General features: G+C 37.9%; 1 protein-coding gene across 1 annotated transcript in view; it reads left to right on the top strand.

Annotated features, from left to right (window-relative positions):
• The window catches only part of LOC150107076 (nitric oxide synthase, inducible-like), a 317,964-nt gene that overhangs the window by 132,881 nt on the left and 171,008 nt on the right, over nucleotides 1–14,075 (top strand). The window contains exon 8 of the mRNA XM_090391607.1: nucleotides 7,001–7,105. Within this exon, the coding sequence (XP_090247733.1) occupies nucleotides 7,001–7,105 (105 nt within the window). The remainder of the gene's footprint in view (nucleotides 1–7,000; nucleotides 7,106–14,075) is intronic.

The following is a 14,075-nucleotide window of genomic DNA, read 5'->3' as shown; positions in this document are numbered from 1 at the left end:
ACACATGGGTCTGGATAACCAATCTGACATCCAGACCCATGTGTTGCAACTTAAATATCAGCTTATCGTGTGGCACCCTGTTAAATGCCTTTGCTAAGTCTAAGAAAATTGCAGTATATGCCTTTCCTTCATCTCATGTTCTTGTAACTTTATTATAAAAGGCTAGCATATTGCTAAAACAAGAGCGCCCTTTCACAAACCATGTTGACGCTCACAGATAACATTACCCTCATCTGCCCAGTGCTGTATACGGTCCCTCACTACTTTCTCCAAGATCTTAACAACTACTGATGACACACAGACTGGTCTATAATTAGACACTTCCAGTCTGTTACTACCCTTATGCAATGGCACTATCTTACCTTCCTTCCATTCCCTGGGCACCTTTGACGAAGCCAGACTTTCATTGAAATGCCAGGTTAAAGGCACTGTCAGTTCCCTAGCACATTCTCTCAAAACTCGTGGTGAAATACCATCCAGTCCCAAGGCTTTATTGACATCCAGAGTTCTCAGTATCTGAAACACACTCTCCTCCTGTTCCTCTAAACCTTGAACCTGCCCTATCCCTCTAGCATTAAAACTGACTCCTCCAGGATGAAATACTCCAATAATGTGGTCATTGAAAAATTCCACTATGTCCTCTGCATCAGTCACTCTATTCCCATTTTTATCCCACAATATCATTCTTCCACAGTCATTTCTTCTCCTACTGGCCACATAGCTAAAAAATTCCCTAGGATTTTCTTTGGATCTTATCCAAAGAAAATCAAAGTATGTCCGAAGTCTTCCCAGCATTTTCTTTTCTCTGCTTTCACTAAGGTTTTAACTTTATTTCTTTGGTTGTTGTATAGTTCTCTATCAACCTGCAGCTTTGATGTTATATATCTCTTCCATAATTGCTTTTTATTTTTAATTTCTTCTTTTAGTTCTTCAGTCCACCAGGGTGTTTTATGTTTCTTCTGTTTATTATTTAATGATACACCACAAATTTCTTTGCTTGTTTCCAGAAGAAGTGTTTTGAACCTGTACCATAGGTTTTCTACATCTTAGTCTTCACATATCTCTTTTTCTACTTCTTTCATCTTCTCTTCTATTTTACTTTTATACTGAATGGCTGTTTCTTCTTTCTTTAGTTTGTAGTTCTTTATCTTAACATTTATTTCCTTGCTGCTTTTTCTACATTTTTCAACTTTTATTTTATGGATTGTTTCCAATACTAATAAGTAGTGGTCACTGCCTATTTCAGGACATCTGTAGACTCTTGCATTTTTTGTATACTTCCAGTACGATCTGCTTATGATGGCATAGTCGATTATAGATTTTTCAATTCTATTGGGCTCCTTCCTGGTAAACTTATGAATTTCTTTGTGCTTGAACATATTATTTGCTATTACTAAATTATTTGTAAGGCAAAGATTTATTATTCTTTCTCCATTATTATTCTGGGTTATTTCTCCTTGTGATCCCAACACTTGTTTCGTTTCTTCATCTACTTGATTCCCTACCCGGCCATTAAGGTCTCCTAGTAGTATGATATGCCCTTGAACTTCTTCAATTGTTTTTTGTAAGAGTTCGAAGAATTCATCTTTAATTTCTTTATTGGCATTATCGTTTGGGCCATATGCAACAATTACAGTGAATACTTGGTTGTCTGATTTAAAATCTATAGTGATTGTCAACAACCTTTTGTTTATTAGTTGCCACTTAGTAATATATTCTTTGAGATCTGGTTTAATTATGCAAGCTACCCCTTGTTTTCCCCCATTCTCTTGGGTTTACCCCTGAATAGAAAAGTATATACCCATCTTTCATTTTCTGGCGACCTTGACCTTTCTTTTTTGTTTCTGTGACTGCTAGCAAATCCAATCATGATTTTTTAAATTCATCTATTAATTCGTTTTCTTTTCCATGTAGACTTTTAACGTTCCATGTTCTGTATCTCATGTACCTTTTTCCTCGCTTTGTCATTAACCATTTAGGCAGTTTGGCTATCTCTTTGTTATTTCTTTTAATGAGTGAAATTTTAAGGTGTGCAGGAGATTAGCCTTCAGCACCCGAGTCTGGTGGTGGGGCTGCCACCTTTGAGGGCCCCAGACCGGCCTATGAGGGAAGTGCTATCCTGTTAGTCCGTGGGAGGTATTTTATTTCCCTCCAACCCTTCATAGTAAACTATGATGAGCATTCCCCGATCCGCCACCAGGGGATGCACCCGATGGGGGTTACAGGTGTCCCTACATGGGATCAATGCCATCTACTGCCCACAACCACCACAGCTAGTATTTTTTGTCTGTAAATTGCATGTGTTCTGAAGGGCCGATTTGTCTGTATGCAGAATGAAAAACACGAGTTTCCAGGAGAAAAAACCCTGTTACCTCTGTATGAGATCAGCTAACTCACCTTCAAATTGAAAAAGTCCATATAAAGATTCCTCCCATCATGACGAGAATCGAACTTAGGCCTTTTCTAATCAAAGGGTGCAACGTACCGTCGTTTTTCCAATTGCACTATGGAGGCGCTTGTTCTGTTATTATTATTATTATTCTGTTATCCTCCACTTCACACTAGATAGTCTCAAACCCACCACTACATGGGTCATTGTTACTATCATTATTTTCTTGAGTTCCTACCAAGTCATCAAATATCATTAGTATTCCCCCTTCTGTCTTACCTCTTCTGTCATTCCTAAAAATAGTGTACCCATTACACTCAATCCCAGTTGCTATATCTGATTCTGATAGCCAGGTTTCACTAATGCTAACAATCATAGGCCACATCGTATTCGATAAAGCAATGAACTCAACTCCTTTGAATGTATGAAATTTCCTGTGACTTTGCCTACTATGGACAGACAGGAGGATCTTTTAACATCCTTTTTGAACAGACCATGCTTTGGTCACCCACTTCACACAGGATTAGATGGAGTATACCAGTGTGCTATATAGAGGTTGTTACAGGTCAGAAAAATTAATTTTAGAGTCAGCAGTGGCTATGAAGCTTTCTCCTGACCTTAACAAGTATGGCAGCATTAATTTGCTAAAAATTTGGACCGTCATCCTTAGATCAACTTCTACATAACTCTAATGCTTCTTTTATACAACATTAGAGAATTTAGATATTTTCTATATTTCAATTTGAATTGTTTCAGTTACACATTGTTACGTGTAAACTGTAATGTGTTGTTTTCTCTGAAGATGCTGGTTTGAAACCCATTGAAATATAAGCTATTTAATAAATGCGTATTTATAATTTAGTTTTGTTTGGCCTTGTAATGCCATTAAAATAAGTTATGAATAGCATCCAACACCTAATCTTGTCAATTTGATATTTTACTATGCATACCACTTTTCCTCCAAATAGTAAATGTGGAGAGTCTATAGCTCAGTCAGTATACATAGAGTCCATTTGTTGGAAAGGCCTAACTTCTTTTAACTTCTCTAGGACATAAAACTCCTTTATCAGGGATTTCTAAAGGTGAGTAACCCAGTTTCATAGGGAGGTTTCAAGGGTTTTTGCTTGGAAACTTTCATTTTTCATCCCACAGACAGGTAATCTAGCTCTGATAACACATGCATTTACAGATATAAATACTTACTGTTGGGCAAGGATATAATTATTATTCAAAGGGCGATAGTGAATGCAGAAGATGTCAAAGTCTTGCAAGATGACTTAGATAGATTGGAGTTCTGGACTAAGGAGAATGGATGTCAATTTAATGTGACAAAATGTTAGGTTATGCATTTCGGAGTGAAAAGTTTAGCAGCAGTATACCACATTGGTGGAACTGTACTCCAAGAGATTGATGAGGCCAGGGACTTGGGAGTGTTGGTGGATAGGGAGATGAAGTTTAGGGGGCACATTGCGAAAGTAGCTAAATCAGCTCATCAACTCACTTGGTTGTTGAAAAATACCTTGACGAGCAGAGAAAAACAAGTTATTGTACCTCTGTACCGAGCCCTGATAAGACCTCATCTCGACTACTGTGCCCAGATTTGGTCACCTCGGTTCCTTCTTGATGGGGAGGAGGTTGAGAGGATCCAGAGGCGAGTGACTAAGATGATAGCAGGTCTATGGAATGAACCATATGAGAACAGGTTGAAGATTTGTGGGTTGCAGAAACTAGTTGATAGGCGAAAAAGGGGAGATATGATTGAGACATTCAAATTGCTAAAAGGATTCTATAGGATTAATTCAGATGATATTTTTGAGATCAGGACTGGTGGTGGGAGAACTAGGGGACACCCATGGAAGCTGGGCAAGAGCGTGGTTAGCAGGGGTGTTAGAGCTGGGTTCTTTACTTTTAGAGTGGTAAATGAGTGGAATAAGCTGCCAGAGTCTGTTGTGGGTGCTATGACAGTGAGCGAGTTCAAGGCAAGGTATGATAGATACTGTGAGAATGTTGAACAGCTGTGTGAACATGATGTTTAGGGCCTCCCTCGATGAGTCTAAGGACTCCTGGAGTAGCCCGTGGTAATAATAATAATAATAATAAAGTAAAGTGGCATTTGCTACCTACTAACCATTAGTTGATGAGGGAAGAAGAAGAAGCAAAGGTGGATAGAAAAGTACTTGATTTATTATTATTAGTAGTAGTAGTAGTAGTAGTAGTAGCAGCAGCAGTATTCATGACCTGTATGGAGTTACAAGATGCATTGCAGAAGTCTCATTTTAGATAACATTTATTATATTTAGTGAATTTACTAATATATTTGTAGACATATGGCTAATTTATGATAGTCAAACCTGCACATGAAAAACTTTTGAAAACAAGTTCACTGTAAAAGCATAATCTAATATAGGTACTAGAGACAATGTGTTTTCTCAGTGGGGATGAGGTCCCACTGAGAAAATTGATTATGCCACTGATATTTGCGATATAAATGAAGACAAATTGGCAAACGAAATTTCCAGATTAAAGCATATTCTTAAGCAGTCAGCAAAAGAATTAGAAAAAGTTAAATAATCTAATTTAACTTTATCTAATTAAACAATTAGATAAAGTTATAAAAAAAGAAAAATAATCAGACCAATAAGAGGCAGAAAACTATAGAATTTGGTAAGAGAACAATTAATAATAATAACAATAATAATAACAATGATAATACAACTGCTGAAAATAGAACTCATAGGATAATTGCTATGTTGTTATTATTATTATTATTCAGGTCTCCATGGAGTCAAAAGACTCATCGTGGGAGGTCCTTTCTAAGAAACACAAGTCTATAAAGACTCATTGAGGGAGGTCCTTTCTAAGAAACACAAGTCTATCAAGATGCATTGAGGGAGGTCCCTCCTAGGAAACACAAAGTCTATCATACCACTCCTTAAATGCATTGACCGTTCTCGCTCTCATCACTCCATCAGGCAATGCATTCCATGGTTCAACCACCCTCCATGCAAAGAAACCACTCCTCACCCTCTTTCTCACAGTTTCCTTTCATAAATTTCAGGGATGGCCCCTTGTTATGACTCCCTCCCACTGTTCAACAAAGCGAAAGAACTCCCCAGTGTCAACCCTGTAACCACCTCTCAGCAGTTTAAAGGTCTCAATCATATCACCTCTCCTTCTATCCATCAAACTCTACAGTCCACACCACCTCAGCCGATCCTTATAGCTAACATTGTACAGTACCAATACCATCTTTGTTATCCGCCTTTGTACCCTTTCCACAGTTAATTTATCCCCCTCAAATCCTGGGGACCAGATCTGAGAAAAATAGTCTAAGTGTGCTCTGATCAGAGCCTTATACAATGGAATGATAACCATTTTATCTCTGCAGGTTAGTGTCCTTCTCATTATTGCAGCAATCCTCTGTGTTACCTTCACCACCTTGAAGGAACCTTGACATGTAAGGATAAGGAAGTAATTTTGCCTCTTTATAAGGCTTTGATAAGACCACACATGGATTACTGTGCACAGATTTGGGTTCCAAGGGGATAACGAAGCTGTGGAAAGGGTGCAAAGAAGAGTTACAAAGATTATATCCAGATTATGGGATTTAGATTATGAGGACAGATTGCGAGTATGTGTGATTGCAGACTTTGCTTAACAGTAATGAAAGAGGTCTATAAACCTTTGAATGGGTGTTATAGCATTTCAAATGATGAAATTTTTCGTTATATGGAAGGCAGGGAAAGAACACGGGGGGGGGGGGGGGGCATCCATGGAAGTTAAGATTGTTCTCAGTCAAGAAAGGGATAAGAGCTTGGTTTGGTATTTCTCCCAGAGAGCAGTGAGTGAGTGGAATAATTTGCCATTAGGGATAGTGAGTGCATCTAGTGTAAATGAATTTAAAGGAAGGTATGATAGCTGGATTGGGTAATTTATGGCCTCCCTCGATGAGTCCTTGACTCCCTGGAGATCTCAGATAATTATAATAGTAACTATTAAGGTAAGTCAGTTAAAATGTAACTAAAAAGCAATATTATTATTATTATGCAGGAATTTCCATGGAGTCAGAAGACTTAATTTGAGAGAGTCCCACTCTAACCTCTATACACAAAATATCTTTCATAAGTCGCCTTAAACTCATTTATTACAACTAATTAATGCAGTCCATTCCACTCGAAATGTAAGAATTCTTTCGATCTGGGGAATAAAAATGGCTGCCATAATTAATAGAATGCAAAAAAAATAGGGTGACAAAATAATTCACTTTCAAAATACAAAACCATGATGTTTCAATTTCATTTTTAAATTTGTTGATTTCACATGAAAGGCTCATAAACAAAATGTGTGAAGATTTTTTTTTCTTTAATTCTCATCATGACTTATTATTATTATCTTCTTGATCTCCATGGAGTCACAAGTCTCATCATGAGAGGTCAGTACAACATCCATTGTAACGCTCCATAAACTAATGCACCTTGCACTTTCACGATTCTCTCAGGGAATACATTTCATTCTCCTACTAATCCCATTTAAAAAACTTACTTCTTATCCTTTTACACCTTCCATAAATAGTTTCCTTATATATTATATTTGTTGTGTTTATTATTTCAGGTAATACAAATGGATCAGTATAAATGTGAGCACTTTCCTGAAGAATCACTATTTATCATAGTGGCTAGTACATTTGGAAGTGGTGATCCTCCAGATAATGGAAAGGTAAATAGTGCAGTAAAAATTATCATGAGTCTAATCTTTTGTACAAGTTATGAAGTTGTAAATTTTATATTATGTAATTAAAGCAAAATTACATTTCTACCTGCTTCTAAAACTTCTGAAGTCCTATTAGATAAATAGCACCTACCAACATGAATCTTACTGCTTAATTTACATAGATCTTCATGGATCTCTGTGTCTATATCTTCCACCCCTCTGTACAAAGTCCATGGAAATGTATAGAGAAACCTGTGTGGATGATCTTAACATTTCTGGTTAGTGGTTTCTCAAGTTAGGTGATTGGAAACTGGCTTTCTTATAGATATCAGAAAGTTATATATATATAAGAGATGAGGGTTAGGAAGTTGAAAAGTTAACATACTCAGGTTATTGGATTGGTAACTAACTTGCTGATAGATATAAAGGATCAGTATTAGGAAGTAGGAAAGTTACTAGTGGAGTTCCTCATTGTTCACTACCAGGACCAGTACTGTTTAGAGTTTTTGTCAGTGATATTGTCACTGCACTACAGAAGGTTTCAGTTATTTGCAAATAACACAAAGCTTGTGAGGGTTATCAGAAATAGTTCTGATGTTTTAGCTCTTCAAGAAGATTTGAATAAACTGGAAAAGTGAGCAAATGAATGGGGATGTCAGTATAATACAATTAACCCTTTCTGCTCTAGTGATTCCAATTGGAATCACTAACTTTCTTGGCTTTCATAGCCCATATTATGTGGCGATGATTCCAATTCTGAAATGATTCACTTTCAATGAATCATTTCAGAATTCCTATCCTGAAATGTATTTCTCAGAAAAATACTTGATACTGTTGCTTTTTTTTAGACCTAAAGACAAAATAAATAGAAAGAAAAATTTTTTTCACTTGGAAAAAAAAATTCAGGTCAGAAAGGGTTAAATGTAAGGATTGAAATTTGGTATCTGCAAATGGATGTTTCACATTCACTTGGTGGAGTTATAATGGAAGAAATGGAGTAAGTAAGGGATCTTGGGTAATTGTAGATAGAAATTTGAACTCCTGAGGACATATCACAAAGACTGTGAAGACAATGAGAAGGATCTAGACCATGATAGATGAAAGGTGCTATGGTATAAAGCTTTGAGACCATATTGAGATTTCTGAGCTCAGATCTAGTCACTAGGATTTGAAGGTGTTGAAATAACCTTGGAGAGGGTGCAGAGACAGATAATGAAAACATTAGGACTGTACAATGTTGATTATAGGAGATTCACTAAATGCAAGCAAACAGCAGAGTTTGTTGGATAGAAGATGAAGTTGGGTGAGGTAAATATGATGAGTAGTTAAACTGTTGAAAGTTCATTATCAGGTTGATACCGGAGAGCTTTTTCATCTGGTATGGTAGAATGAGGGGATAAGAATATGGATAGGGTCATCCCTGGAAACTGCAGAAGGAAGTGGTATGCAAGAGAGAGAGTAAGAGAGTGGTAAAGAACATAGAATGCACTGGCCGAGAGAGTGTGGTAAAAGTGCAAACAGTGGATGAGTTTAAGGAGCGTAGGAGCTGGTATTGACCTCATACAGTGGGTCTCATTACTCCGTGAAGGTTTGGAAAATAATAATAACAAGAAAATTTTCCAAGGTATTTGTTCATGTCCAGGATAGATGCTTATTTAGAAATTACCATTTTTTAGTCTACTATCTGCCTTAGGTAACTGGATGAATAGTTTCTGCCCTTCAGATTTCCATACTAATACAGGAGTATCTAACTGTACATTTGCTTATGCTCATCTTCCTATACATACATGATTTTCCATCATGCTCCTCAAATATTTATTATTATTATTATACGTGTCTCCCACAATGAGTCACTAATTGCTGGAGATCAACATTAACTTTTACATACACTATACTTATTATACCTCTCCTTTAAATCATTCATTATCAGGGCACTCACAACCACTACTAGCAATCTATTCCACTCATTCACCACTTTCCATGCAAAAAAATCTAGACCTCTCACCATCACTAATCACACTCTTACAAAACTTCCAGGGTGTCTCTACTTGTCATATATTGAAAAATTTCTTTTGTGGGAATCATAGATATCCTTTAGTAACTTTATACTGTATATTATTATTATTATTATTATTATCAACAAACAGTAAAATCAACACCTTGCTTGTGACCAGTATAGGAACATAACCATGAAACCGTCATCATCTATCATCTATTATCTTCCTCAGATAAGCTCTGCTAAGCTTCGAGGAAGAAAATTATTAACTTGCAAGTATCTGTTGTTCACAGTTGTAATGTGTTATAAATATTATATATATTTATAATTATTACAGCATCTATGTATGATATGAATAATAATAATAATAAAAATAAATAAATTATCATTATTATTCAGGCCTCCATGGAGTCAAAAGACTCATCGTGGGAGATCTTTCCTAAGAACATAAAGTCTGTCAAGCCTCATTATGGGGAGGTCCCCGCTAAGAAACACAAAGTCTATCATACCACTCCTTAAACTCATTGACTATTCTCGCTCTCACCACTAAATCAGGCAATGCATTCCATGGTTCAACCACCCTCGATAAAGAAACCACTCCTCACCCTCTTTCTCTCAGTTTCCTTTCGTAACTTTCAGGGATGGCCTCATGTCATCACTCCTTCCCGCTGTTCAACCAAATGAAAGAACTCCCCAGTGTCAACTCTGTAACCACCTCTCAACAGTTTAAAAGTCTCAATCATATCACCTCTCCTTCTTCTATCCACCAAACTCTGCGGTCCACATTCCCTCAGCCGATCCTCATAACCAAAATTGTACAGTCCTGAAACCATCTTTGTCATTGTACCCTTTCCACAGTTACTTTATTCCCTTCAAATCCTGGGGAACAAATCTGAGAACAATAATCTAAGTGTGGTCTGATCAGAGACTTATACAATGGAATGATAACCCTTTTATCTCTGCAGGTCAGTGTCCTTCTCATAATTGCAGCAATCCTCTGTGTTACCTTCACCACCTTTGCAATATGTCCCCTAAATTTCAGGTTTCTGTGAATCATCAACCCCAGATCTTTTGTCTCCCCTACTTCCTCCAGTATAACTCCTCCCATAGAGTATGCAGCATCCCATCAATGTTTCCCAAACCTCAAGATCTTATATTTTGCTACATTAAATGGAGACCCCACCCCATTCATTTGCCCATCTATCTAGCTTATTCAAATCCTCTTGCAGGGCTACCACATCTGCACTATTACTAATAATCCTTCCCAGCTTCACATCATCCGCAAACAACTGAATATCCCCTTGCGATCCACTGACAATGTCATTGATATAAAGGTTAAACAATATAGGTCCTGGTACTGAGCCCTGTGGGACCCCACTTGTAACCTTCTGTCTCTTTGAAACTGCTCCACCATACACAACTCTCTGATACCTATGAGACAGCCAATCCTGAATCCAGTTGACCAATCTGACATCCAGACCCATGTGCTGCAACTTAAATATCAGCTTATCATGTGGCACCCTGTCAAATGCCTTCGCTAAATCTACGAAAATTGCAGTATATGCCTTATCCTCATCTAATGCTCTTGTAACGTTATTATAAAAGGCTAGCATATTGCTAAAACAAGAGCGCCCCTTCACAGATCCATGTTGACTCTCACAGATAACATTACCCTCATCTGCCCAATGCTGTATACGGTCCCTCACTACTTTCTCCAAGATCTTATACTGATGACACACAAACTGGCCTATAATTAGCCACTTTCAGTCTGTTACCACCCTTATGCAATGACAATATCTTACCTTCCTTCCTTTCCCTGGGCACCTTTCCCACGGCTAGACTTTCATTGAAAAGCCAGGTTCAAAGCACTGTCAGTTCCCTAGCACATTCTCTCAAAACTCATGGTGAAATACCATCCAGTCCCAAAGCTTTACTGACATCCAGAGTACTCAGTATCTGAAACACACTCTCCTCCTGTACCTCTAAACCTCGAACCTGCCCTGTCCCTCTAGCATTAAAAACTGACTCCTCTAGTGTGAAGTAATCCAATAAAGTGTTCATTGAACAATTCCACCATGTCCTCTGCATCAGCTCTATTCCCATTTTTATCCCACAATATCATCTTCCACAGTCATTTCTCCTCTTACTGGCCACATAGTTAAAAAATTCCCTAGGATTTTCTTTGGATCTTAAGGCCAATCTCCTCTCATATTCCAGTTTCGCTTTCATTACCACACTAGTCACTCTTCTGGCCTGTGTCTTATATTCTTCACGCATCTTCTCTTCACCTGTCTCTTTATTTCTCTTCCATAGCCTCTTTTTCGCATGCGATTCCTGTTTAATATTGTTTGTCATCCTCTTTATTCCAAATTGTGTGCTCTTCCTCACTCGTGGTATACAACTTACCATTTCTGCTAACAAATATTCTTTCACAATTTCCCACGCACTAATGATATCCCGGCCTTCCAATTCCTCTCTCATTGAAACTTCCCGAAGTTGACGTCTAAGACTATTATAATCACCTGCTTTATAGTTCCACATAAGTTCCTGTCTCTTTGATACTCCTGCATGTCTATTCATTTTCCAAGTCAAAACCATATGGTCACTCTCTCCAACTGGTGGGAGAGATGTCATCTCAGTTATTATCAGCTGTTCTGATGCTATAACCAAATTGAAAACTCTTGAACCTCTTGTTCCCTCTGTTACATGTTGCCTAAGACATTTGTTCCTCATGTATTCTAGAAATTCCATTCCCCTATTGCTACATGCATCTTCCTCTCTCCAATTTCTACTACTGTAGTTAAAATCTCTCATAACAATCATTCTTCTTGCACTTGCCAAACTTAACTGTCTAAACATCTCCTATTCCCCACCTCTGTGCTGCTGGGTCTGTAGCAACACCCCACTAAATATCCTGTCTTGCCCACTTCTACCTTACACCATATGCTTTCAAAATCATTTGCCTCACTGCCTTCCAAAGCTTCCACTCTTAGAAGACATAGGTCGTCACTTATCATAAGCAGTACCCCACCACCACGCTTTCCCCTCCTATCCTGCCAAAAAATGCTGTACCCAGCGACTTCTATTCCTGTTATTATATCATCTTCTGTCAACCACGTCTCAGTGATCCCAAAAATTTTTTGGCCAGGCTGATGCTATCTGCACCTCCAATTCCTCTCCCTTATTCCGGATACTCCTGGCATTAGTATAAAGCATATAAATGCCATTGTTTCTATACCCAGCATTATCCCCTTTAGATTCCACTGGGCTCAGCATTACATGATGTCGTCTCCCTTATCCCAAGTATCCATTCCCACAAGAGGCCACCCCTGCTATCATCCTCCCTGGGACACACTGACTCGTTCAGAACGGCAATCTCTCCAGATGCCTACGTCCTTCCTCATTCAAACGTAAGCGGTCTCTCACATACAATTCTTCTTTTTCCTCAAACGCACTCCAGGCATCCACATATATCAGCCCTCTCTTGTCAAATATTCTAGCTATTATGTCATTCAATATTACTGCTCTTCTGCTCAGCTCGTCGTTATCATACCTAGGCAACACGCACACTATTTTTCCTCTCTCTGTCTTCTTCCGTACAGCCTCAAGCAAAAATCTAATATCTCTTGCTGCCCGACTTACATTACCACTCAAGTCATTTGTTCCCACCATCACAATCATCTCATCCATCCTTTCACCTCTCTTAATTGCCATAGCCACCCTTTCTATTGTTCCTCCTGGAAAACACTCCCCACGCATCCTATCTTGAACACCATGGATCATTGAGTCGCCATACATTATACCTCTTACCATTCCCTCTCTCCTATTGTTTCCATTCTCTCCTCTTCTTTCATTCCCATAGGTCTCTCTCATTCCTTCTCTTCTACTGGTATTCTCTCTTCTAGCATTTCCATACCTCTCATTCCTACTGTTTCCATTCTCTCCTCTTCTAGCAGTCTCATACATCTTTCTCATTCCCTCTCTTCTGCTGTTTCCATTTTCTCCACTTCTAGCACTGTCATATCCCTCTCTTATTCTGTCTCTTCTACTGTTTCCATCCTCTCGTCTTCTAGCATTCCCATACCTCTCTCTCATTCCATTCTCTCCTCTTCTAGCACTTCCATATGTTTCTCTCATTTCATCTCTCCTACTGTTTCCATACTCTCGTCTGCTAGCATTCCCATACCTCTCTCTCTCATTCCCTCTCTTCTACTGTTTACATTCTTTCCTCTTCTAGCACCCCCATACCTCTCACTCATTCCATCTCTTCTACCATTTCCTTTCTCTCCTCTTCTAACACTCCCAAAATTCTCTCTCCCTTACTCTGATTTGGCTTGCATTTATCTCTTCCATTCTCCTAATCTTATCTTTCATACTTCTGCTCTCATTCACATGACATTCCACCTCCTCTTTCAGCTCATCTATCTCCCTCTGCAGGTCAGTCACTCTTAATCTAAAATCAATCCCCCCCCCCAAACAAAACCATATCCTAAACTTTCACAGTCACTCACGCCTTCCACATTATCAACTATTATTTTCTCATTCATATATATATATTTTTTTTCATTCTCTCCTATCACACTACTTGTCTTCCTGCATTCATATCCCGTTCCTGGAGCAACAAGGTTGGATATTGATATTTCTAATGCACTTATTTCCTCCCACGTTATTTATATTATTGTTATTATTATTATTATGTATATTCTATATTCAAAAATTCTGTATAATCTTCATTGTTAATATTAGAAGAACATGTGTTGTAAATACATAATATAGAGGCAAAAAAGTATTTTTAAAAATTTTAATTGAAATCCAATGTAGAAAATGTAGCACTTTGTGCTGAATTCTGTAAAATTATAAGTTGCAATGTCACTCAAGATATTGTATGTGTAAATATTTTAGCAGATCAATAAAAAATATTATCATATTAAAAAAAAAAAAAAACACCTGAGCTCCATGTGTTTTAAAATTCGCACCAGT

This window comes from Typopeltis vanoorti, chromosome 4, assembly GCF_054136105.1.
Source record: "Typopeltis vanoorti isolate ZY-2024b chromosome 4, IOZ_Tvanoo_1.0, whole genome shotgun sequence".
Taxonomy (NCBI): Eukaryota; Metazoa; Arthropoda; class Arachnida; order Uropygi; family Thelyphonidae; genus Typopeltis; species Typopeltis vanoorti.
Note: the sequence above shows the minus strand (reverse complement) of the source record. Positions and strands in the feature narration are given on the sequence as shown.